The 24886-nt window shown below is 38.3% G+C and overlaps 5 protein-coding genes across 6 annotated transcripts; 2 read left to right on the top strand and 3 right to left on the bottom strand.

The window, feature by feature from the left end:
• Window positions 1–15349: 15349 nt before the first annotated feature.
• LOC108599300 (Krueppel homolog 2) lies at window positions 15350–18891 on the bottom strand. Of its 2 annotated transcripts, none has more exons than XM_017986113.2 (5): window positions 18846–18891; window positions 16632–16907; window positions 16319–16568; window positions 16126–16259; window positions 15350–16064 (listed from the first exon to the last, which is right to left on the bottom strand). In XM_017986113.2, the coding sequence occupies exons 2-5, from the start codon at window positions 16880–16882 to the stop codon at window positions 15842–15844; spliced, it is 858 nt and encodes a 285-aa protein (XP_017841602.1). In that variant the 5' UTR covers window positions 16883–16907; window positions 18846–18891; the 3' UTR covers window positions 15350–15841. The 2 variants fall into 2 exon arrangements, with proteins under 2 accessions (XP_017841602.1, XP_017841594.1); XM_017986105.2 differs by lacking the exon at window positions 18846–18891 and adding an exon at window positions 16964–17111.
• Window positions 18892–19077: 186 nt separating this feature from the next.
• Window positions 19078–19835, top strand: LOC108608441 (protein-lysine N-methyltransferase CG9154). Its single transcript, XM_017999816.2, has 2 exons — window positions 19078–19232; window positions 19287–19835. Exons 1-2 carry the CDS (start codon window positions 19086–19088, stop codon window positions 19809–19811), a joined length of 672 nt encoding a protein of 223 aa, XP_017855305.1. The 5' UTR covers window positions 19078–19085; the 3' UTR covers window positions 19812–19835.
• Window positions 19761–20399, bottom strand: LOC108608443 (prefoldin subunit 1). Its single transcript, XM_017999819.2, has 3 exons — window positions 20370–20399; window positions 20145–20287; window positions 19761–20081 (listed from the first exon to the last, which is right to left on the bottom strand). The coding sequence occupies exons 1-3, from the start codon at window positions 20397–20399 to the stop codon at window positions 19874–19876; spliced, it is 381 nt and encodes a 126-aa protein (XP_017855308.1). The 3' UTR covers window positions 19761–19873.
• Window positions 20400–20544: 145 nt separating this feature from the next.
• On the top strand, window positions 20545–21385 carry LOC108608442 (39S ribosomal protein L48, mitochondrial). The gene is made up of 3 exons (XM_033293859.1): window positions 20545–20600; window positions 20683–20773; window positions 20835–21385. The coding sequence occupies exons 1-3, from the start codon at window positions 20545–20547 to the stop codon at window positions 21267–21269; spliced, it is 582 nt and encodes a 193-aa protein (XP_033149750.1). The 3' UTR covers window positions 21270–21385.
• Window positions 21386–21411: 26 nt separating this feature from the next.
• On the bottom strand, window positions 21412–24625 carry LOC108608440 (WD repeat-containing and planar cell polarity effector protein fritz). Its single transcript, XM_033294891.1, has 5 exons — window positions 24200–24625; window positions 23678–23982; window positions 21816–23627; window positions 21599–21755; window positions 21412–21540 (listed from the first exon to the last, which is right to left on the bottom strand). The coding sequence occupies exons 1-5, from the start codon at window positions 24594–24596 to the stop codon at window positions 21428–21430; spliced, it is 2784 nt and encodes a 927-aa protein (XP_033150782.1). The 5' UTR covers window positions 24597–24625; the 3' UTR covers window positions 21412–21427.
• Window positions 24626–24886: the final 261 nt, after the last annotated feature.

Raw genomic sequence — 24886 nt, 5'->3', positions numbered from 1 at the left:
CAACAATTTCACAATTCATGAAGAAATAAAAACCTGACCACAGTGCACAGTGTGAATCAAATTGAAAACCAATAGAATGACGACAACAGGAACAACTCAGCGCTGTTTAGTCAGAATTGGCAATTAGAACAAAGAAACGACAACTAGCTACTATATAGTATATAACTGTGTATATATAGCTATATAGTATAGGATTTGCGTGTATGCCCAATATACAGAAACTTGTTAGCCAAGGTCAACAAAATGTTATTTATTTTTTATAAAGAAAATTTGTGCTTATACATATGTGAAATAAAACCTCGTGTGTATACATGTGTGTGTGTGTGCTAAGCATATAAACAAGCAAAAGAACTTGAAAGAATAGCCACAAGAACAAAACTACAGAAAAAGATTCTAACGAATAAGCTAAAAAGCAAGAGAGAGGGCGCGAGAGCAAGAGCGATGGCGGATCGAGGCAGCAACGAGGGGTTGGCTTAGCTTACACACACATACACACACACACATACACAGCAGTGAAGCGAAGGTCTACGCATGTCTGCGAACCGGCTTTTTGCGTTAGAATTAATCTGTTAGCTGTATGTATCCGTCAGATACATTCAACTGATTTTCGTTGCTGCAATACAAAATTTAATGGGGTAGGCAAAGGGTTCGGCACAACAACAACAACAACGAGATATTCCATTTATGTATAACATTTATAATTATTATACATTTGAAAAGTTAACTCTTGGAATTCGCTCGACTGATAAGCATTTATGTTTTTATTTTGTATTTTGATATTTTTTAAAGCTTAACTGCTTAATTTTCGCTTTCAATTAAACAGCTGTACATTTACGATTTTTATTGCCAGTTGTTAACAAATTGTTTGTTTGCAGCTTAACAATGGTACAAAGTTTATATTGAAAGCCATAATTTAGTTATCGAACCGGGAAGCTCTAACTTAAGTTAACTTGTAACTTTCATTCTTTTATGCTTTATTTTTGCACTTCTCCTTATTATCAGCGCACCATCGCCACTTATAAATTTATTTACTATCAATGTTTTCGCCCTATCAACAGAGCCGTCCATAAAAAATAACTTTCAGCACGAGCCATTCATAAAAAAAGAGCGCTAGCAAAATCGAATACCACACGATATATTTAAATATCAAAAGTTGATAAGAATCAGACATCAGCCACTGATAACTGCAGGTGGAACGTGAATGAATGCAGCTACGACAAAAAGTTAACCCACGTATCCCCACCCCAAAGTCTAGAGTCAAGACTATCTGATTTGAGTGATAAGCATAAAAGACACTCAAAGAAAATATTACATTAACTATTTATTAGTAACATAAGAATTTGTTATTAAAATATGAATTCGATTCTGCTTTAATTAGCTTTTATTTTTTCGCAGTGCACGCAAGTATTGAATCTTGTTGAGATAGCATAGCTATTTATTTTTTATTTTTGAGAGCATTTTTTATATAACTTTTCGGCTGTACGCAATTTCCGGTGCACATAGAGCCGTAATTTCAATTACCAAGATTAACTAGGCGACAAGAATTTGATATTTTATTTCGTATTTCGTGTTGGCTGCTTGATTTTTATTATTGTTTTGCACGCTTTTGACGCTGTTACTGACCTTCAGACACAAAATTAGCAAATAGATAAAAAAGCGAAGAAAGCACAAATAAGTTTATAGCAAAGGAAATTGAGCAAGTACAAAAATTTGGCAATCGGTTGAAAATCGATTATTGTAACAATAATTAAAATATAATAATTGGCAATCAGTTTATCAGTTGCTATTATAAATCATTTATGGACTGATCCTCATGACTCATGCGCGTGGCTTGAGTCATGAGTCATTAGGGAACCCCTTCGATTGATCATTATCAAAGTCGAGTGTTTTAAATAGTTAGAACCGAAATAGACTAAAAGCCCATTAGGTCATGATGACTCAGCCCAGGCGATTGCTTTGGGTTTTTGGCATTTGCCTTGAGTCATCAGGAGACAGCATTGAGATAGGCTAAGCAAGTGGGTGGTGATATTGCATTAATCGTTGAAATAGATAAACATCAGTCAGTCAGTCAGTAGTGTTGATATTAATTTTATAGTGTCAGCGAGGCGTATGCGTAATTTAGTGGCTGTCACAATGAGTTTGCTTAAGCAAATTAGCTGAGCTCTTCAAAAATGCATAACAATTGTACTTAAGTTAGTTGATTAATTATTATTAATTGCCAAAATTAAATTAAAATATTTATAAATATAACAACTTACCATAAATTCTTGAGAAATCCACAATAATGTTGCTAGTGTTGAAAGCAATTCCCGCAAGCAATTTCCAAAATTATGCGAATTCCAAGCAAAGCTCTTACTTAATATATATAATTTTTTTTTTTAGAAAACACTTGTTATCGTCAGTGAAACGTCCAAACGCGTATATTGGCAAACGACAAGTGTTTATAGAACTTTCACACTGTTGCTTTTGCTGCTGGCTCTGGCTCTGGCTCTGTGTGTGTTGTAAGACGCCCGGCCCGCACTTGATTTGGATTTTAAAGTCCGTTAGAGACACAAAACAACTCGAGAGCGTAGGGCGAACAAAGTTAAAGTTGCGCGACGCAACGTTCCGGACAGCGTTAACGACTAAGCGAACGTAGCGATCGTTGCGGTCTGATATTGGAATCGTATAAGAAAAAACACGAGCACAGTTGACAGCGGCGCGTTGCTTGGTTCTTAATCGCAATAGAAGCAGCAAGAGAAAGAGAGCGAGAGAGCGGCAGAACGAGAGAGCGCGCTCGCTCGTTTTATAATTGCGGTTTGTGCTTTTATGTAAAATACGTAGCTCTTGCTTGTGTGTGTGTGTGTGTGTGGGTGTGTGGGCGCTGCTTTGAGCTTTAGTCGCTATTGCCGTCGCTGCTGACGTCTAATGCCCAATGCCTTATAGAATTTATTAATTTCAAGTTTAATTTTAGCTTGTTGTTGTTGTTGCGAATTTCCGTAACATACGTTTAGCTGCTGCGCTGTATGTGTGTGTGTGAGTCTCTTATTTATTATCTTTGTTGCTTTTGATTATTTCTTTATGCGTAGCTTATAGCTGCGCAGCAAAGTGATTGTTGTTGTTGTTGTAGTTATTAGAGCTTTGTTGCTGCGCACATTCCGTCGCCACTATAAACAATATTGACCTAGGTTATATACTATATATTTCTATATATACTTTATACACACACACACGCTTACACCTTTGTTATGTATTATTTTTGCTTTAGCTTGTAATTTGTTATGCTAAAACAGTTTCTCTAATCAGTCTTTAGTTATTAAGCGAAAAAAAAAACGAGACACACACATTATTAATTAAGAATTGCACTTTTTTTTGTTGTTTTAAGGCAAACAGGAGATCAAATAACGTTATGCATTTGCATTTACTTGGCTAATTGTTTTATTTAATATTTGTTGCAAGCAGCTTTTTGTTTTTGCACAATTAAAAGCTTTTAATTATAATTTTTCGAAAGTTCTATATTCTTGTGTTGTTGACGCGTCGCCAGCTCGCTGAGAAATACGAAAATGGCGGCTCAGGCCATTTCAATATTTGCCGAGAACAACGCGCCGGCAGCGCAGTCCAACCTGACTGCGCAGCTGACAGTGAACAACGACAGCGGCAGCGACGGCGGCCGTGACTGCGACTGCGACTGCGACTGCGACAAGCTGAAGAATGAAAGCGACTCGTGTGCAAGTATGAGAGGCATACAAACGAAGCTTTTTGCGTTTGCCAGTATGTGTGTGCTTGTGCGTGTGTGTGTGTGTGTGTGAGCCGGCATTTGAGGCAGCAGCTGCTGCTGCTGCTGAAGCTACCAAAAAGCAAAGGCAAATTTTTATTCTTTCTGCAGGCGCAACGAATTTTTGTGCTGTTGTTGCTTTGTTATTTTTTATTTCGGCAATGCTCATTGTTGCGTTGGCGTCGACAGCGACGCAGCGACAGCAACAGCGAGCGACAAACGCTCAACTTACTCAATAAAATTTTTATTATGATATCTACACGCATACGTATAAAAAAAAAACAAAATGTTGTCGTCGGCGTTTGTATTGTTGCCTGTATTGTTGTTGTTGTTATAAAAGCTTTGACTGCTTATCACAGTTGATGTTGTTGATATTTGAACAGTTGTTGTTGTTGTTATCATGTTGCTGTGTTTTTTCAGCTTTTTTTTTTGCTAGTGACGTATGTAGTTAGCTAAATTTCTAATTTAAAGATCGTTTAAGCGTATATAAAAATATTTTCATTTATTCGGCTGTCAACAAGTCAATGACCTCTTGCAGTTTATAGCTCATGTCTGCTGCTGCTGTTGCAACAGTCGCTGCTGCTGCTTTTGGTCCTGCTTCCCACTTAATGCACTCATTATTTGCCATTGCCAGTGTATTGACCTCGTATTTCTTTTGTTGCTGTCCAACATTTATAGTCGACAACAGTATAAAAATGAAAATTATTGCGCATAAATAAACGTTTTCGGCGTAAAAAATTAAGCAAGCATTATGAATAAATGCAGCAGAAGAAAGCAGCAGAAGAAACCAATGCAAAGCTTTTGAGCATTTCCGCTGCCTCAGTCGCTGCAGTCGACGCCGCTGCCTCTGAACGTTGCAATAAATTGAAGCTTCATCCCTTTTCTGGCAACGACCAACACCAACACAAACAGCAGCGAGCCGAAAAAAAAACGTGAACAGTAGAATTTCAACCCAAACCAAAAATGTCTGCAACGCGCTGTCGGTTGCAAAGGGCAACGCGCAACGTCGCAGCAGCAGCAGCAGCAACACTCGTGGCAGCAGCATGTTGCCCGCGTGGCGGCAATGCAACAGTTTTCAACAACTGGCCACTGGAGGTTGTGCCACAGTTTTCGACACTTGCTGCACACGCACATGTGCAACTTTATACTTATATATGTTCATGACTCGTCGTCGTCGTGAACTCGTTCGGCTTGCTCCGGAGTTCGTAACGGTTGTGGTCAATGCGAAGCTTCAGCTGCTTTAAGCTTCCTGTAGCCAGCAGCAACATCCTTGAAATTAAATAGATCTTGGCAATTGTTTTTATTTATTTAATTCATCACTTGAACATACAAAAATTTAGAAATATTTAATAAATACATAATTACTAAACAATAATTGAAAATATTAATTTTATGTTAGTTCTAAAATTATCGAAGCTTCTTAAAATTGTTTTGGCATTTGTTTTTATTTTATTCATCACTTTAACTTAATACATATTTACTTAAAAATAATTAAAAATATTATTTATACATTAATTCTACAATTTTTCGTAGTTTCTTAAAATACTTTTTAAGTGTTTTATTATTTTAACAAAAATGTGCAAGTATTTATTAAATATATAAATATGTACTTAATTATTTTGTTTCAAATCGATCTATTGTTTTAAAATTTTCGAAACTTTTTTTATAGATTCAATTTTGCTGTAGCTTACCTAATAAAATTAAATTTAACTTGTCAGTAGCTTTTAATTATTTTATTTATCAACAGTCAAATATGCTGAATTAATTATTGTTTTAAAATTTTTAAAATATTTTTTTTGCTACTTGCTATTAACAAATTCATTCTATTTCTTTTTTTTTGTTATTTTTATGACACATTTTGTAATTTCATCATTAGAATTATCTTTTGCTTAAACGCTTATCTCAATTTCACCACAAAGCGTGTTCCATTCCATTTCGTACCCTTTGGCACACTTCCGCTCTGCATGCTTGGGCTTTGACGCAAAAATATATTTGCAACACTTTCGTAGAACTTCAAAATTACCCACGCCGAGTGGGGCCTGTTGCAGTTTCAAATGTGAATCAGTTTAATTGACATCACGTGTGCCGCTGAGTGCGTGCTAAGGTCATAGATAGTGGCCTAATGTGTTGACCACATTGATAAGCACACAGAACATTGTAAATCAAAAGGGCGCAGGGTTTACTTTTTTGTTTTATAAGAAATTCGCAAATTATTGCGACATTTTATGCGCTATCTTATCTGCCTATTTATCTATTATATCATAGCCAGACCAATGCGTATATATACATAAGTACGTGCCTAACAAAAAATAAGTTTTGAAACAAATTTGTTGCCTTTGATTATCAGCGAGAACTACTTGGAGTATCCAATGTTCCAACTACTGTTTACATTGTTTCTTAGACAGCTTTATTTATACAATGATAACACAGCGATCGCTGTGCTACGTTACATTACGTATACGCAACATTGTGTATACGTCTACGTATTACTTTTGAAGTGGCCTGTGGGGTCGTCATCCGCTTGCATAATTTATTAACTATGCCACAATTTGCGTGCTACATTCTAGTTAACAGACACTTGAACAGCCGCCGCCACAAGATTGCAGTTTATTTTGCCTTTCTTCAACTATTTGTAATTGCTGTTATTGTAATTAAAGTCTATTTGTATACCCAACGTATGTAGAGAGCTCAACAAATACTTGTGCGCTGCCAGCGAATCGTATAAAAAAAAAATATATGAATAGCTTAAATGCGCCACTTGTTTATCATATAAAACAATATTCAATGCCAGTGCCATAGCCATTTATTGTTAGTGCATTTTAATATTCAGTAATTCCAACAAGCTGGGAACAAGCAATTTATTGTAATTACTAGATTACAAGCATATTTATGATTACAAATGTAGCATGATGAGGCGATTTACAAACGAAAACAAAAACAATGAGATTCTCCAATGAGGTTAATTTACATTTAAAGATGACTTGTGTATAGAATGATTACAAATATGACAAGTTGTCTTTACATTACCCCGTATTAAAAAATGCCGGAATTAGTTTTAAGACTTAAATATGAAGTACTCAAGCTCAAGTCAGTTGTTTGATAAAGACTCAAGCATTGTATCTTTTAATTTTGAATAATTCTAATACTGTAGTATCTTTTCCTTAAATTTAAAAACGTTTATAACGCTTTGGTTTATTCTAAGTTAAAGCGATAAAGAATATAGTACTCAAAAAAATAAAAACAAAGAGCATATCTAGTGTATTTAATTAACGTTTCGAATCAAATACATAAATTCTCAAGCACTAGTCGCTAATATTTTATTTTGCAATTTTGTATAATTAAATATTTTCTTTTAATTTAAGGCAAAGCTGCATTTTTTATAATCCAGACATATCGAATATAATAATATACCGCAAGCACTTTAAGCTTCAACAAAGTCATAAATGACAATCCATACAAAATTTAGTAAATTGCATTTAAGTTGAAATAATTTATAGCAGGCTGCAATTTTTGCTGTTGCATAATCGCAGTAAAAATCGTAAATAAGCGTTTAGCTAATGAAGTTGCTAAAAAATTTGCATGCGCTCGTGATATTTATGAATACAACAAATTACTTTTAAGTACTGTAACTTCTTAATACAAACAAACAGACAAGCCAATAAAATAAAAATAAAAAAATAATGCAGCAGCCAAGCGACAACAATGAGAAGAAGAAGCAGAAGCATTATATTCATATCAGACAGAGGGAGTGTCGACGGCCAGACTGCGTCAATAATAACTGCATTACACGCGGCAATGGCGCAAAAAGAAAAAAAAACAAGCGCGAGAGCGACGCTCTCCCTCTGCCGCGCTCTCTCTCTTTAAGTTACAGACCTTGCACTCAATAGTAGAGCGCTGTGCGCTCTTCACTGCAGTCGCTGTCGCTGTTGTTGCGATTTTGGTGGGTGCGCTCGCTCTTCTGCTTCTTCTTGGTGTTGCTGCTGCTGTCGCTGCTGCTGCTGTTTGTGGTTCATTGACCGCTCGTATAGGCAGGCACGTGCGTTGAAAACAATTGCATAGCCTCTTGCAGTTGTCAGTGTATTGAGCATAGGCAGAGTTCGCAAACAATTGCATTGCCTCCAAGCCATATATTACACGTTGCATTTTATCGCATGCACATGTCGCTCTAGCTGCCTCTCTTTCACTCTCGCTCTCGCTCTCTCCCTCTCTTGCCCTAGCACAATGCCAACTATGTAAATATGTATACATATACATACATACATTTGTACATATGTATATGAAATCTCTTTTTATAGCCTGCTGCCTCCTGTAGTTGTTTGATTTTTGTTGTTTGCTTTACAGTTGCGCGTGGCCTGCATTGGTATTGGTAACTGACTGTATGTGTGTGTGTGAGTTAACTTACATTATTTTTTTTGGCTTTACATTTTAGGCTACATTCGCCTGTTTACAGTTATTTTTAAACGTGTTGTTCTGCTCACATTGCAAGTATCTGAAGTCATCAAGTGTTGTGTTTGCCTTTTCAATTATTTTAAGTACAACAACAACAATAACAAAATATTTCTTCTTGCTCGCAGCTCAATTTTATTGACTGTGGCTATAACACATTATGTACTTAAGTTTAGCCATCAATTTCTTAGCAACTGTCAGCAAGAAAATCACTTTAAACTGTTATTCAATTACGTATTTATCTAACTTGAGTTTAAAATAAATTTCACTGCTGATAGTGCTAGATGTATTGCTTTTTAGTTTAAACAAAATATGACTTCCGCTTGCGGCTCTGCTGCATTTATTAAAATTGTCTAAGCTGCTAACAAATCAAACTTTGGTATTTCATTTGTAGCTAGTGTAAATACCCGGAGAATAGATCATAATTTGTTTAGTTTAGTTGACAACTTTTAGTTTACACTTTGTAGCGGATAATGGAATTTACTTTGCTGTATTAGTGTTGGTGTTATTATGAACTTTTAATTTATTTAATGTCAACTAATACTAAAGGTATGTGAAAATGCTAACCAAAAGTATTTAAAATTAATTAAAATAAATTAAAAAATATATATACATTTTTATAAACATATATTGAGCTCTACAAATATTTTTAACGTTCTGCTGTTGACTAGTTTTGATTTATTAAGATTAATTTAATTTTCAGATAGCAATTTTTTTACTAAAATCTAGCGCAAGTTAAATTATAAATTGCAGTGTACTTTATTTATTAACTCAACCAAACAAATTTTCCTAAAAAAACAAATAAATTAGGCTCAACAAATATTTTTACACGCCGCTCTATTGAAACTAGTTTTGATCTATTAAGACTGCTAATTAAATTTTCAGACTAATCATTTAATTTTTTTAACCAACAGTCGATCAATTTGTATCAAAAGCTAACATGGCGTATTAGCAATATCTGACACAAGCTTCCCCCATGCAAGCTGATTGGCAGTTTATGGCACATGGGGGCTTACGTAAATGCTCAAACAACGTTGCTAGAAGATTGTTACTATTTATGAGTTGTCGTTGTCGCTTATGGCTCACAATGTGGTCACTTTGTAAGAGTGCACTCGATTAATTGTTGATGTAGTATAGGCAAAGTCTATGAGCGACCTTGGCAAACAGCAAGGCTAAGTTGTCGTGCATTGACTCTGCACTCTCTCTCACTCTCTCACTCTTTCGCTAGTGTAATCTATAGCCGGCAGTTGGGCTATAGCCGATCGATCGTGGATCGTACACGTGTCGCGGCGTTTGTACGTCAGATATGTATTTTAAATGCAATAGTTTGCTTTGTTTATGACACGCTCTGTACAAAAAATATGCAATTTATATTTTGTAGCAAATTTTGCTTCGGTTTGCCAATGGAAAAACGACTTGTATTAATGGCCGGAACGTGTTGTTCAACAAAAAATAAGTTGTTATCACACAATTTGTTATAATGAGCAACTGTGTTTGCTTTGATTTATTATAGTACATCCTATATATATTTTTGAAAGTTGCAAAGATAAGCAACTGTTGGTAAGTTTTTTGTAAATTGAAATCACGCGACAACGCATAAAGTTGCTAAAATATAATTCTGTCATAACAAAAGAATTAGCTGCTGACTCATTTGTTTGAGTTCAAGTGCAACGTGCAGTGATCTTCAATTATAACAATCAATGTGCAACTTTCGAACTTGCCGTGGGTGCAAGCTATAGCGACCTATAGACTTTCAATTTATCGCAACTACAGTGTTTAGCACACATGTCTATAATTAACTTTGATAACAAATTTATAAACAATACAACTTGTGCCAGAGATTAGCAAGCATTTGGCACAAGCGTATTTATAACTTTCATTTCTATTTACAGCTGTGAAATATGTGCTCAGTATTTCGCTATTTGCGCCACAACAAAATGTCCATAAAAAGCAGAAATTATTTATATATAAACAGCACATGCTGCTGGGCGCCTACACTACATTCAAACTACATGGCCAATAAATAAGGCCAATTGCTTGACACACTTTATGAGTGCGACAGGCTCGCAGGATGCACGCAGTTCTCTTTTGCTTTGGTGCGCCTGCAGGCATTGGGAAATGTAAATAGATTTTGTTTGAAACGTAATTTTACAATCTATTAATAGCATCTATTAATGTATTTCTTTATATAATGTATATTGCTTATGTGTAATAAGCTTATCGCTAAATCTTTACTTAGCTTGCTTAATAGTTTTATTATTGTACTTTTTATAATGTTGAAGCATCAAGGGTATTTATAGGACTGCGCTCTAAGTTTGATTTTTAGACACTTATAAAAGCAAAGTGCAAAGTTAAGATATCAAATTTCCCACCCTAGCACTTAGTGCTGTTTATCTAAATGAAAGTGGCATACAAAACTTTTGGGGGCTATAAACATCAACTGGCCACAACATAAATTACAAATTTTATGATTTTAGATAGTACTGCCTACCCCTTTTGATTATATTAAGGCAATGCAAAAGGTTAGCATCGGCAGTTCGCGTTTAATGCTCTCATTTCCGTGCTTTTATCTGTTTTTATGCTCAGATGTGTGTCAAATTGCCACCCCCAGCGAACCTTCGTACTTTCTTCGGACTCTCAAGGTGTGTGGATAGCCACCCCCGAAAACTCGGTGTCAAGACAGCGCTACTACGCATATGTTTTTCCCGACAGCAAAAAAAAACCCAAAGAAATTGCCTCGTTGCGCGTCTTTGGGGTTGATTTTTGGGTTTGGGCTGCGTTTTCCGGCTTAGCTTTTGCTTATGCGCTCAAGTTCAATGACCTTGCAATTTTCTTTTCACTTTCTTGACACAAAAATTTCTCAACTTGCGGCTACCAGGGGTGGTGTTTGGCTACAGCAAGGGTGGGTGGCACGCCTATTGACATGCGCATCACTTGCTTAATTGGCAAGAGGGCAAGCAACCCCCTCAAACTTTCGCTTAGAAGTTTGCAAAGACAATTTTCTTATTATTCATTTGTTTGCATTTAATTAGAATTTCCCTTGTTTTGGTTTACCGGCCGGCTTAGCGTAAATAATAGATGCTGTAGCTTGAAAATAAAGATTGAAGATAAAAGAGCTTTCTGCTATCCATCAACAAATGGTATAAACCTAATTCTTTTTTGGGGAGTTTCCTGCAGTTCAACAATAAATTGTGCTTCCACTTGAAAATTGACAAGAGCATGGAATGCTTAGGTTCCATCTTAACAACACTCAAGTGCCTGCAACTACAAAATTACATCGAAAGCTTACAAGAAAGATCATCAACAACATATAACAAACATTGCTGCCCAGGTGGGGGGCTCCGAAAAAATGAAACGAAAGCATAAACTGAAAGAAGCAAAGGAAAATGCTCACAAACTTATCTAATACTATGGATACCGTTACTTGAGGTCACTGGCCCACACAAACTGCACTTGTATTCAACAAACAAACGACACACACACACAAACACATACAAACATAAACACTCTCGCACGCACACGCACAAATAAACAAACTTCCAGCCGGTTATGTCATGCTCATCTGAAATTCAATTGGAGGGAAATTTGTGTGTTGAGCGTTTTATGCGATTTGAGTGCAAACCAATTTGAGTGCAAAATCTGTGGGAAATTTTACGCGGGACATTTTATTGGGCATTTGAGAGCAGGGCAATTTGAAATGCTTTGCGGAGAGTGTTGAGCGTAATTTTGTTGAGAGCAACGATAAGTATAAAAAAAAAACTTGAGGTGCGCAGTTATAACTTAAGTGCGTTATATTTTTAGCTAAAATGTATAAAATTAAATAAACAATTTAGTTTGTAATATTTATAGCAAAATATTTAATTTCATAACTAAAAATACAATAAATATGGCTAGCAATAAAATTAAATAAAAGCATAAAGAAAATGAATGCAATGAACTAAACAAAAGTCGAAATATGTTTATGCTTATAAATTTTTAATTTATTTTACTATCATTTGTTTTATTCTTTCTTATTTTAAACTATATTGCGTATTTCGAATATAAATAGTTTTGTTTAGCAAATTAAATTCACCCTCAGTCTAATCCAAACCTGCGCACATAGCAGCGCTTTGTTCTCTCCCCCCGCTGAAAAATTTCCCGTTTGCCCCCATCGCGAGTTCAATCAGCTGTTTAAAGTGCGCAAACTCCAAGCGACTACGCAATGCAATTGAAATTGAAATTGATTTGAATGTTCTCTAGAAGAAAAGACCCACCACCAACTCAAACAATAGCAGCAGCAATCGCACCGTTAGACGCGGGCAGGGAAATTTCCAAAAACCAAAAAAAAGTTGCGTGACCCATTTTTGGAGTGGAGTTCAAAGACCTCTTGGGCGGCGAGCTGGCAAGCTGGGAAGCGAGAAACAGCGAGCGGACAACCCCAAAAAAAAAAAAACCTGGGGGCTTATGTTTCAGTTGTGCTTTTACTTTCACTATCTAATTTAATTTGTTTTGCCCGCTCGTTCTTGTTATTTTCTATTCTATAAGTATCTGTTTTTTTTTTTTTGTACTTCGACAACGAATGCAACTGTTTTCTAGTTGCGTGAGGGGGGTTTGTGGGCTGTCATGATGTCACTTGTGGGCTTGGGGCCGAGAGCAAGAGCGAGAGGGTGGAAATGCATAATCAGCCGCCGTCAGCAAAAGTTTTATTGCGCGTCGGCCTTACTTCGAATTTTATGCGTCTCCCGAAAGTTTCAAATGTTGTTAAACCTCATAACTAATCATGGTGGTTGCTATCTGACATGACATGTAATACATAATGTCGCTTGATGTTCAATTTGATTTCTGTGCTGTTGCTGGACTTGGCTTGACCCACATTTGGGATCATGATATTAATTCTTTTGATTATTTCATGTGGTGTGCTCTGCATTTGTGGTTAACATTAATAAAGATTTAATTAGACTGTGATAGAGACATGAAGAAGACGCGATAGGTAAAATAAATTTAAGCAGAATTATTTATTTGTTTATTTTATGTTGACTATGCAGAGTCGAATGAATTAAAATAAATATTTAAAATGAAATGTTCATAAAAAGAAAACTACACCTAAGGTTAGTTAATTTAAATAACGCATAAAGTGATTGCTAACTTCAATACTATTTAATTTGTAGCAAATAGCCTTTAAGATCTTTGTTTTCTGCCCTTAGCACAAGCTTAAGTAAATAAAATATAATTTAGTTAGCAAATGGCTTTCAAGATATTGATTACTATTTCTTTGAAATCTAGAATACATAAAAGTTCAGCCGTCTGCTTAAGCGGAAGCTGCAAATCAATCTGTTTTAGTTAGAAAGCACTTCACGCTAAACTCGGCAGCGTGAAAAGCGATCAAAAATTAAACGAAATCTAATCCTAACCCAAAATTATGTTGTCCATATATATGTATGCAAGTGATTTATATATATATTTACACACACATTGTTTGTATTCGATATACGAAAAAGCTAAAACGAAAACGAGCGCCGCAAAATCTCGGGCGGTAGTGAAAGTTCAAGAACCCCATGAAACCATCAACGCCAGCGCCAGCCCGACCCGACCCGTTCGAATACATCGACATCAACATTAACATGAGTCTCTGCAACTGAAAGAAGTGGAACTTGGGGGATGGCCTATAGCCATGTTGAATGACCGCCCAGTGGCAGACCCTTCCCCAAAGAAATATTGTAGCACTAACGTTGGCAGCAGAAATTTCCCCGCAAGCCCGCGCAGCTCACCAAAAACGAAAGTGAGTGCGCACTCCCCGCTCCCTAGGCCAATCGAAAGAAAAGTTCGTTTTTGGCGCAGCACAAGAAAAGCGACAGAGTTCAATGAACTACGAGAAAATTCGGAAGCAGCTCACATGCTAAAAGCCAAAATACATTTATTGGTGTTGAAGTAGAGTGGAGTGGCAAGTGGAGCTTCTCCCCCAAAAACGTAGTTACAATGCTGGTTGGTGGTTGGTACTCACACACACACACACACACACCCATAAAGAGATTGTTGTTAAATTGGTTAATTTACTTGCGAGGCCTGCCACTCCCCTTCCCCTTTGCCGCGCTCCGACGCCTTTGTCACTATGGAGCATTGGGAATTGATGTGTGTGCGTAGTAAATGGAAATGACTGTTTGGCATTTCTGAAAATAAGTAAATAAGTAGCGCTCGTCATTAACTATATTTAGCTGCTTTGACAGCTATAAACTTTAACGAATTTTCATAAATTTGCATATTACATTGCATACCTTTAAGGGCTTTGAATAAGCTAGCTCCATCTATTGTTTAGAAATAACAGCAGCATACTCTTGAGCAGCTCAATCTAATTATCTTGCATTAATGGTTTTTTTTAAAAATTGGCTTTTAGTAAACAAAATTAAAAAATTTCCAAAAAGAATCTTATAATTCATGTAATCAGTTTAGAATTTCAGCCATCGCTTATTAAAATCGGCAAGTTATTCAAAGCCGTTAAAGCAAAACTTTTAATATAAGGCAAGGCTCAAAAATATTTATATTAAATACTATTAAAACTGTTCTCGAACTATTTTACAAATCAATAATTAAGTTATTAAGAAAATTATATTTAATGATTTAAATACAATAGTCAATACAAACATGCAATGTGGGAAAGTAACTTCAATGCTTTTTGTTTAGCTAAGCAGCGAAGACAGTCAGGTTCAGTTTCTACTTGGGCAACACATACTGCATCGATTCAGAACGCTCACCCACCCACTCTCAGAGACAAAGCGGCGACGCTCTCTATCGGCCACAGCAGCCAAACGATCGATCGTATACGAGCGAAAGTCGTGAGCAGCGCTGCTCTCGCTAGCAAATGTTTGAGCTGATAAGCTGATATCACGAACGGGTCAGTAGTGCCTGGACTATTGGTGATTAAACAACGCTAGCAGCGGAGTCTTAATTTATTGAAAATGCAACTACCGCTATGAGGATAAGCCTTCAATGAAATTTTTATTCATACATACAACTCAAACATTCATTCTTACAATTGCACTACTTCTACTTTAATTTATCCAATTCATTTTATAAAGCTTCTTAAATATCTCAATATACTTTTAATAGAGTTAGCCAATTTAGTACATTTGCGAATTAAAACAAAACAATTACCCATTGTAGTTTTATTTTATTTTACTTGCTTGTCTGTTGTTCTCTTATACATTAATAAAAATATATAAATTTGTTGTTGAATATGTATTAGTTTCAGTTGCCAAACAATACAATACAATATGTACTTAATGTGTATTTCCCGATTTCTATATGCTAAAACAACATTATTTGCGTTTGAATGAAACATGCAAGGGATACAATTAAATTAAACTATAATTGTTTGCAATTAATTTTAATAATACGCGCATTTAATTTGAAAACCGGGCACACTTTGTGTGCAATGTACGAGAGCAAAAAATACATAAAAATAATTTAACTAAATGCCCAACAAAAGCAAATGTACAAAAGCGAATTGAGAAATTGGAAAAATATGTATAAGCAAGTTATTAAAGAAATAATGCAAAATGTAAAATGAACCCTAAACTCGTGCGTACTCTTTTAAATAGGCTTAAACTTTAGCTTATTATGCTGTTGTTCTTATTGTTGCTGTTGTTGTTGTTGCTGCTGTCATGTCTACTGTGTGGGCGCAGGCTGTGGCTGCGGCGCCAAGCGATTGACGAAACCAATGCCACCGCGTATGACTTTGCCAATAGCGGGTGGTGAGCGGGCGGCGAGCGCCTCAAAGGTGATGCGCAGCTCGGCGAAAGCGGTGCGTGGGTAGGGATTGCGACGTGAGCTGTAACGCATGACCAGGTAGTGATAGTACATGATGGGCGTCATCAAACCAGCGTGGCTCCTATAAGATAAGCAGCTAAGCATAAGAACATGTAAAGCAATAAGCAGATAAGATGACTTACATGAAAGTCATAACAATGGCATAGGGCATAATGAAGATTTCGCAGAAAGCGGTGGCCTTCAATATGTTCGCAGCCTGGAACTCCACAATGGAGATGATGAAACGTGCACCCCACCAAGAGTTCTGACCGATTAGCTGCAAGACAAATCACACATATTAATCAAATAAGCTACTGCGATTTGCTTTTTGCTTACATCCAACAGCTTGAGCGAATAGCTTGAGGCATGCAGCACAGAGTACAATGCCACTGGTATGAGCACCAGCAATGTGGGACGAATGCTGAAGAAGATCAACGAGTACATCATATAATGACACGAGTCTTCGGCAAACAAACGTGCCAGAAATTCGCGACTAAACGAAAACGCAGGCACACGTTGATGCAAACGCAATGCAGAGATTGCCGCATTAGCCAACAGCACCTTGCTAAATGCGCTTTGCTGTGAGCTGCAACACAAGTAAGCCGTTAATAATTGTTAATTGAAATTGAATGCAATGCAATGCACTTACGTGAAGATTGGCAACACATAGCTGATGGTAAACAAAATGACGAGCAAGCGCAGCGCCCAAAGTGCTGAATCAATGCGATTTGTTTGAAAATGTTGCAACAATTTGGCTGCTGCGTTTTGTGTCTGCGGTTGTTGTTGCTGCTGCTGCTGATCTTGCTGTCCCTGCTGTGTGCCACCATTTGTGGCGTTCTCATTTGTAGCGTTCTCATTGGCGCTATCAAAGCGCGGTGGCTGTTCGGTGCTCGCGCTCATTTTCTTCTCAAAGGTATGACTGTTTCTGCAAGTAGAGAATGAATTTCGCATTTACTAAGCCATTTAGTTAAGTTTGTATACTTGTTATCAGTGGCAAACATAGCGACGTCTTATCAATTGTTCAAGTTAATCGTTGGCAGTCTGATAAGCTGCCCGGCAATTGGCCACGACAACAAGCCGCAATTTTATTGTTGAGTTAGGAGAGTTGAAATTTTGAAACAATTTATTTGATGTATGTGTTGACTGATGAAAAGTTATTTATACAGTTGTAAGTATTTATGAGTCGCTTGCTGATAAATTTTGTGATAATGCACTTAGCGTCGATTTGCAGGCCTGAGTAAATTTGGCCTAATCGTTATGCCAATGAGCTAGCAAGTATTTTGTTTAAAAACAAAGCAACACGTCATGCGCAATTAAAATATAATAATATATATTTTAAATGCATAAAGTACACGTCGCAGCTGTAAATAATTATTTTACTTATGGCTTCGCAAAAACCTGCACTAGGCCACAAAGCAACATTTAAAGCCACCGACTGTCAGTTTAGTGTCCCTTAAATGGCACAAGCTCGCTTCTTTTTTCAATTGAAATTCACATAAAAACACATTGTTGTTGTTGGTAAATAAAGACAACAGACAAGAGACTACAAACAAATAAAAAAAACCAGTTGAATGGAAAGTTGCAGACACACACACACACACTTAACGATGAAGGCGTAGACGACTTGGCCAAAAAGTGGCGTTAATGTATGGTTCAGGCCGTTAAGTTCACTTGCTGCAATTAAAGTCAAAAGTTTTGTGCAATTTGCAACGAAAGTTTAGATTTATATTAAACTAAATTTACTGTAATGTTTAAATTTATGAAGCAAAACAATTAAGCGTCGAGTATTGTTTTTAGCGAGCTCAAACTGTAAATTGTTAAGCCAGAGCTTAACTACAATTACACAGACTACGTTACGATGAGAAGCAACGTAATGTAAGCAGCAATGTGCATGTCGTTACGAAATACAAACTACACGTCAAAATATCAACAAAGCTACACAGACAGACACGCACACATTATCAAAATGTTACCGCTGTATTAGATAAACAGGTGGCCAGGCGCGCGAGAGAGCTATGGTGGATGGGAAGAGCGAGAAAGAGAGTGGGAGCGCAAAGTTATTGATGAATACGACGGCGCAACAGCTAGTCAATAGTAATACGTTTTAATCAAAAAGAGAGACAGCTGTAGCAAGTGCAGTATATAATTATTGATTTTGTTTTAATGTCCTTTTTGAATAAAACTGGGTCAAGTTATTTAGTCTAATTGCTCATTAAATATGTGCCTGAAGGACTCGTGTGAAGGATATTGTATATGCATTTGAATGTATGCCTTATATTGGTTAAATTAATATGATGAAAATTTTGTCAAGTACACGCACTTAATGTGACGTCACAGGGTCAGACCACGAGGAACACGTCAGAGATAAACACACTTAAATTTAAAAGCCCAAAAGGTGTGTTTTAATTTTGCTAGACCGCGTTGAACTCATTCACACATAAAACAATAAAGCACACTCCAAGGTACAATGTGTACATTACTTCCACAAATCATGTAAAATTCAAAATTAAACACTTCCTCAGTTCTTTTTTTTTTACAAATAAAATCGCCGGCCAGCCAATTCTAGAACAAAACTGTCAACCTGCATATTTTTCCCACAGACATGCATAATGCATATACATATATACATTCATATATAGTATCAGGGCAAATTAGGTTATTAACCGTTGAGAGCGCACTTTTCATTTATTTTTTCTTATTTTGTGTGTGGAGCCCCTCCTCCTTCCTCATTTCCAATGCGCTTATCGTGTAAAGAAAGTAAGCAACAGCTTATTTAAAACCAGTGCAAACATACATTATTTATACTATTTTACACTACACTCACACACACTCAATACCAACGTGAAGCGCTTTTTCAGCTTACCAGTGTTATTTATCTAACGCACAGCGTTAATATAGAGTTTCAATATTAAAATAATTAAGAATTCATTCACAATTGTAGCTAGAGATGCGCGCTATGCAATTTAAAAATATCGATGACATAACGATAGAAGTAATGAGATCGAACTACATTTTTTTAAAGTAGCTGTTAACTTACTGTAAATATGCAGTTTATGTTAACTCAATTCATCATGTTAAATTAATATAAACAAAAACACGTTGTATGATGGAGGACGATGAAATTGCTTTGCCGGCGGATACACTAGCCATATTAAACGAATTTCTATCGGAGCGCTCACAGCGTGAACGTGAAGAAGAAGAGCAAGTGAAACACAAAACCGGCAAGGATGCACAGTTCGAAGAGGATTGGGTAAAGTTTTGCCAAATTCGTTATTGCATTCGCTTATAGTTTTATTATTTGTAGCAACTTAGCCAGTTTTGGTACAGTGCAGCAACGAAAGCTGCCATGGGTCAGGCTGTAGACAAAATAGTAAAGGAATCTAAGGACCATACAAACTTTCGTATAGCTTTGCTCTCCTGCCCCTCACTGTATCCGACAATCAAAGATGTACACAGCAACGTAAATATCTTTGAGTATGATCAAAGATTTGCGGCCTTTGGATCCGATTTTGTACTTTATGACTTTAACGAAGTGGATACAACTACAGATTATCTCTTGGAACACCACAAATGCTATGATTTAATTATAGCCGATCCACCTTTTTTATCAGAGGAATGCATGACTAAAATGTCCAAAATCATAAGAAATTTGCAAAGGAGCACTGACTCCAAACTGATCTTTTGCTCCGGAGAAGTGGTAGAGCCTTGGCTGACTGCCTGCTTACCCATACACAAATGCAGCTTTAGACCGGAGCATGAACGAAATTTGGGTAACGAGTTTGTAAGTTATGCAAATTTTAATTTTGACCATTTTGTTGAAAATAAATAGCGCATGCTGTGTCTTAAATGCGAAACTGAGAACTGACAACTGATTTCAAGGGGAATAAATGCTTATTTAGTTGTTCCATCTGCGTCCTTGCGCTGCTGCACCAGTTCACGAAGGCCATCCTCTTGATCCTTAAGCGATTTTTGCAGAAATTCCTTCTTTTTCTCCAGCAGCTCAATGGCCTTATCACATTTCTCCTGCTTGCCTTTCAGCTCCTCGCGCATGTTCTGCACGTCGGTTAACAAAAACATACGGCCAACAGATAAGTAGACCCTTAAATATATAAAGCAGACACATTAAACTGAGTCAATCCCTCATGTACTCCTTTGCATTTACCTCGTATCGTCTGTCAGATTGCTGGTGCCCTTTTCAGTTAACGTGTACTTGTGTTTTCCCGTCTTGACCATGTCACATTTCATGTCAATCATATTGATCTTTTTCGTTGTCTCCAATTTGTTTATTTGCATCTCAGTAAATGCCTTTTGGGTTAGAAAAAAAAGCAGCAACAGCATGAGTAAGACAGTCACATTGCAATTTGCGTTTTTAAGTTTAGCCACTTACTTTCTTCAATTCCATATCCATTTGTGCCATTTTGATACTGTGCTGCTATTATTTTAAGCTAATTTTAATGTTTTATTTATTAATTATACAAATTTATCAACACCTGCAACTATTTCGGCACAATTCTACTTATGTTAAGTCACTGTTAAAGCATTCGAGTTTGTTAACAGCAGTGATGCCGACTCCCAATTCAAATCGAAAAGCCTGCCACCACATAACAGAGCAACAGCTGTTTGTGACATAACCTGCACACTGTTTTAAATTTTACTAAAATGTTGCGCCGAGTAAATAACAATTAAAAGAAACTATTGTTGTCGTTGCGTGCCCCGCTGCTGCTGCCAAAGCCCACATACACAGCAACTCGACCAAGCAGCTATTCTGTTTACGAGCCGGACTACCTGGAGGTTGTTTATAAATTTTACTAATGAAATAATTAAAAATACTTATGATTTTTATATGTTGCAGTCACTGAAGCCGAAATTTCCACAAATAGAGTGCCTTAACGTACAGATAAAAGGCTATGACTACCCACTGCTCGAGAGCTATCAACGCTTTCTGCATAGTGTCGCGGAATACCTTGCCATGGACGTATCCGACTGCTATGCCCTGCCGCCGCAGCAGACACAGGTGCAACGTCTGCGACCTAACTCTACAGTCATTGAAGCCGACTACAAGTTAACCACCTACGAACGCAATCTGCAACTGAACAACGTAGATGCGCCACAGTATCCACAATTTTTAAGAATTGCGCAAGCAGCGCTACCAGAAGGTGTACAATTAACAGTTGCCGAGCATACGGATGACCATGATGAGCGTCGTTATGTGCCTGACAAAGAACTGCTCGATCTTAAAACTGAGCTAGAACGCATGGGCGGCGCCACCCCCACAAAAAAGAAATAATTTTGGCATAATACAAGTTTTTTTTTTGAGTAAAAAATTATGCAGAAACGTTTCTATTTAAAGCTTTGCACTTAACTGGACGGCAACGTTTACAATTGGAAGACGTACACTAAGCTATAAATATATAAACTATTTTAATTGCACTATAGAGTATTTGTTTAGACAACGCCAAAATGGACCACCTTAATGGAGGAAGTTGAAGAGCTGTTTGCTGCTGTTTTGTTATTACTGGAATCCTCCTCGCGTCGTCGTGAGGGAGGCTTGCTGACATCTACAAAAGCAGTTCATAAATATTAAATTGCGAGAACTGTAGAAGTGCACAAACTTACTTGTGGTAATTGGATTAAAATCCTTTAAGTACTCATCATTGGGATGGCAAAGCGGCAGACTATCAGCCAGCTCCTTGCGTGGATTTAAATGCCGCGCTGCTGGACGTGAATAGCCATTACGTTTGGGCGGCAGCGGCTTCTCCTTGCGTGGTATTTCCTAGTAAGACAAAGGTTGTGATTTTATAAAGTAATAATGTGAGTTAACACAAGTCCTTACCGGTACAACGGCCACTTGTATGGTGTCCGAGAATTTCACTTTGTTTTTCTCAGCCGACGCGCTTTTTACTGTAGTCGTCGTAGCAGCTTCACCATTGGCTGGCGTTGCTGCTGGATTTGAGAGTATGGAAGCAGTGGGTTTCTTCATAAGCAAACGCTTTTGATGATCCTCATTGCTTAGCGTCGGCAGCATGGCAGGTATATTGCCCGAGACAAGCGGATGCTGATAGAACTTAGGCTGATGATAAGCAGGCGGTGGCGCAGCTTGAGTTGGCATTAGCGCTAAAGACGGCAGCGGCATGGGTTGAGGTTCTAGTTCATGCAAGCCAGACGGTCGCAGCTGACTGCTGCTTGGCAAAGGCAGACCCACTGTTTGATCTGGCACATCATGCGACCAGCCATTTCCATTCAGGTTAGGCGGTTTCACTAATGTCTGACTACCGCTTTTCATAGCCAGGGCCACCAAGGAGCTGGCAGTGGCAGCGCTGCTCAGCTTGGAGGTGCGCAGTTCCGGCATTACAGGACGCAGTTCCGGCTTGGGTATATTGATTTTAATCATTTCAGCATTAAATATCTTCGACTTGAACGAGGGCAAGGGTGGCACATAATTTTTCAACGCCTGCTGACTGGGTGAGGAATAACTGGACTGCGAGCAGACAGAATCCGGACGCAAGTCACACAGTTGTGCAATAGCAAGCTCTGGCTCCTCATCGTGCACTATGGCGGCCGCCTGGCCAAATGCAGCTTGGGCCAGCTCACGCAGACTGGCAATGCATTTGGTCAAGTTGTAAAGATCCATAAACAGATCATAATCCCCAATGTCCTGTGCCATTTCAAAGGCTTCACTAAATAAATTTTTCCGTAGCAGAAAAAAGCAGAAACGTCGCTTTAGATCATAGACCTGATCGCTGAACTCATCCTTGGTATCCTCGCTAAGCGTATGAGCAAATGTCTTCAAAGCTCTGGCCATAAGCTCAATGCGCGCACGTCGCTGATCTCCGGCAAAGAATATATAGTTGGCTATCTTATGCAGCGTTATCAGGCACATGGCGCCATAGGTTTCCCAGTTGAGTGCGGCCAGCACATTGACTGCGCGCTCCGGCTGCTGCAGACGCAGATACTTGTCCGCAATAACATCCGCCGTCAGTCCAGAGTTGTGTATATCGCCGCGCATGCCAGCGCCGCCAAAGACACGCATGCAAGCCAACGGACCCTGCTCGTACAACAGAAGCAGCAAGCAATCTGTTTGTGCATATTTGTGCGTGAAGTTAGCCAAGTCCGGCTTCCCACTGAAAGCAATGCTCAGTAGAGTTGGCTGTGCTGTAAAATAATGCGACAAGTCCAGCAGACTGACCGGTGTGACATTCTCACTAAGCAACTGATTGCCTATGGGCGCCAGCGCCAGATCGAAGCACTGCAGCACGGAGCGCTCGTTGGCCACGCAAAGTAGCGCCGAGTCGCAGTGCCAAGCGCATTGTGTGGGCACAAGTTCAATTTGATTGACATACTTCGTGGTCTGCAGCACCAGATCATGCAGACAAATGTTGCGATCAATGCTGCCCAGAAAGAGTTTCTCCTGATCCGGACTGAATGCAAAGCAACAGATTTGTGTGCCCATGGCAATGGAGGTAATTGCAGTGCGTTGCATTTTGCCAGTGGCAAGCTCATAGGAGCAGATCTCAGCGCTGATGTCACCCTTACGCGATACTTTCTGTTCCAACGTAATTAGCTGATTCTCCGAGCTGCGCAAAAAGTCAACACAAAGTGGATCGTTCTCTGACCAGCAATATGGCCAAGGATTCCAGCTGCAATGCTGCAAGTACGGTAGATTTATAAGAGTTATTATTTATGCTGCAGTTTAACGTACCCTTTGATTTTGAATATATGTATGTTGGCGCGATCCTGATCGCGTACTGTGGGTCGCCAGGGGTATACCTCGTTCTGTGAGGATTGTGTCCATACCACAAATAAATCATAGCTGCCATTCACCGTTAGATGGCGTGCTAATTTACGCTCACTGGCGCCTGGAATAATCACATGAAATATGCGCGCATCCATGTTGGCAATCTTCTCCGGTCCCAACGGACGCTGGTTGGGACGCTGCAAATGCACCACCGTCAGCTGATTGGTATTGTAGGCCAAGACTATGTGGGAGCGTGTAAAAAATGCTGCAAAAAAACAAAACCAAGTAGACAAAGTGTATAAACAAAACATGAAAGCGCGCGCGTTCAGTTTAATTAAAAATTACAATAATTGCATGTGGCATATATTATGCGCTTGTTTGCTGTGTTGTTGTGGGAAAGTGCCAGCGTTGTTACAAATGCAAATTTCTCCAACTAACACACGCATACACACATTTTTATACTCACACACACACACACTTACCATCGGTAATGACCTCGGCAGCTAATTTCCCAACTAGATACTTGTCAAAGACCATGCGCAGCATGTCGCCCGTATATATGTCAACGCATATGTGTGTAATGATGCCATTGTCAAAGAGCAGCAACACCTGCGCCGCATCCTGCCACTCCGAATGCACCAGCTTATGTGTGCGCAGCAGATCCTCGAGCCTTTTCAAATTATCCTTTAGCCTGCCCGCCGCCTTGCGACTGTTCTTAAGCACCGCCAGTCCATTGCGTCGTTCGGTGTACTCACGCTTGGCCAGCGACGGCAGCTCCTGCGAGAGCTCTCGTTGGTGCGTGTAGTGAAAGGCGCCCAAGTCGCTGCTCTTGATGCGCACCTGCAGCGTTGTCCAAAAGTGCAGCTCGCTGAGCAGCATTGCGCACACTCAGTTTAACGCATGGCCCGTAAATGTATATTCCAAGTGTTTGCGTCTCGGGGTGTGTGTTTGTGTGTGGAAGTGAAGTTAGTTTTTGCTTTTGTGTGTTGTTGTTATATTAAATAATTAATTGTTGAAGCCAAACAAGTGGCGCATGCGCAGTATTTAAACTTAAGCACTTGTTACTAAGTTAATACTTGGTAATAACACGCAAATTATAAACAAATTATTCACAAATTTAGCGTTTAATTACAATTCGTTTGATATTATTTAGCAAAAGCAAACCACGT

Source organism: Drosophila busckii, chromosome 2L, assembly GCF_011750605.1.
Source record: "Drosophila busckii strain San Diego stock center, stock number 13000-0081.31 chromosome 2L, ASM1175060v1, whole genome shotgun sequence".
Taxonomy (NCBI): Eukaryota; Metazoa; Arthropoda; class Insecta; order Diptera; family Drosophilidae; genus Drosophila; species Drosophila busckii.
This window is presented reverse-complemented; position numbering and strand designations above follow the sequence as displayed.

What these genes read in the sequence shown, in the direction of transcription:
- LOC108608443 (XM_017999819.2), bottom strand. Translation starts at nt 20,399, where the DNA reads ATGGCACAAATGGATATGGAATTGAAGAAA. An exon ending in TGGATATGGAATTGAAGAAA is followed by an intron (nt 20,288 to 20,369) that starts GTAAGTGGCTAA and finishes CTAACCCAAAAG; the next exon opens with GCATTTACTGAGATGCAAAT. An exon ending in AATCTGACAGACGATACGAG is followed by an intron (nt 20,082 to 20,144) that starts GTAAATGCAAAG and finishes TATATATTTAAG; the next exon opens with GGTCTACTTATCTGTTGGCC.
- LOC108599300 (XM_017986105.2), bottom strand. Translation starts at nt 16,983, where the DNA reads ATGTTTGCCACTGATAACAA. An exon ending in TATGTGTTGCCAATCTTCAC is followed by an intron (nt 16,569 to 16,631) that starts GTAAGTGCATTG and finishes CTTGTGTTGCAG; the next exon opens with CTCACAGCAAAGCGCATTTA. An exon ending in ATTCGCTCAAGCTGTTGGAT is followed by an intron (nt 16,260 to 16,318) that starts GTAAGCAAAAAG and finishes TTTGTCTTGCAG; the next exon opens with CTAATCGGTCAGAACTCTTG.
- LOC108608441 (XM_017999816.2), top strand. Translation starts at nt 19,086, where the DNA reads ATGATGGAGGACGATGAAATTGCTTTGCCGGCGGATACACTAGCCATA. An exon ending in CACAGTTCGAAGAGGATTGG is followed by an intron (nt 19,233 to 19,286) that starts GTAAAGTTTTGC and finishes TATTATTTGTAG; the next exon opens with CAACTTAGCCAGTTTTGGTA.
- LOC108608442 (XM_033293859.1), top strand. Translation starts at nt 20,545, where the DNA reads ATGCCGACTCCCAATTCAAATCGAAAAGCCTGCCACCACATAACAGAG. An exon ending in CACATAACAGAGCAACAGCT is followed by an intron (nt 20,601 to 20,682) that starts GTTTGTGACATA and finishes GAAACTATTGTT; the next exon opens with GTCGTTGCGTGCCCCGCTGC. An exon ending in ACGAGCCGGACTACCTGGAG is followed by an intron (nt 20,774 to 20,834) that starts GTTGTTTATAAA and finishes TATATGTTGCAG; the next exon opens with TCACTGAAGCCGAAATTTCC.
- LOC108608440 (XM_033294891.1), bottom strand. Translation starts at nt 24,596, where the DNA reads ATGCTGCTCAGCGAGCTGCACTTTTGGACAACGCTGCAGGTGCGCATC. An exon ending in TATTCAAAATCAAAGGGTAC is followed by an intron (nt 23,628 to 23,677) that starts GTTAAACTGCAG and finishes CCGTACTTGCAG; the next exon opens with CATTGCAGCTGGAATCCTTG. An exon ending in TTTTAATCCAATTACCACAA is followed by an intron (nt 21,541 to 21,598) that starts GTAAGTTTGTGC and finishes CTGCTTTTGTAG; the next exon opens with ATGTCAGCAAGCCTCCCTCA.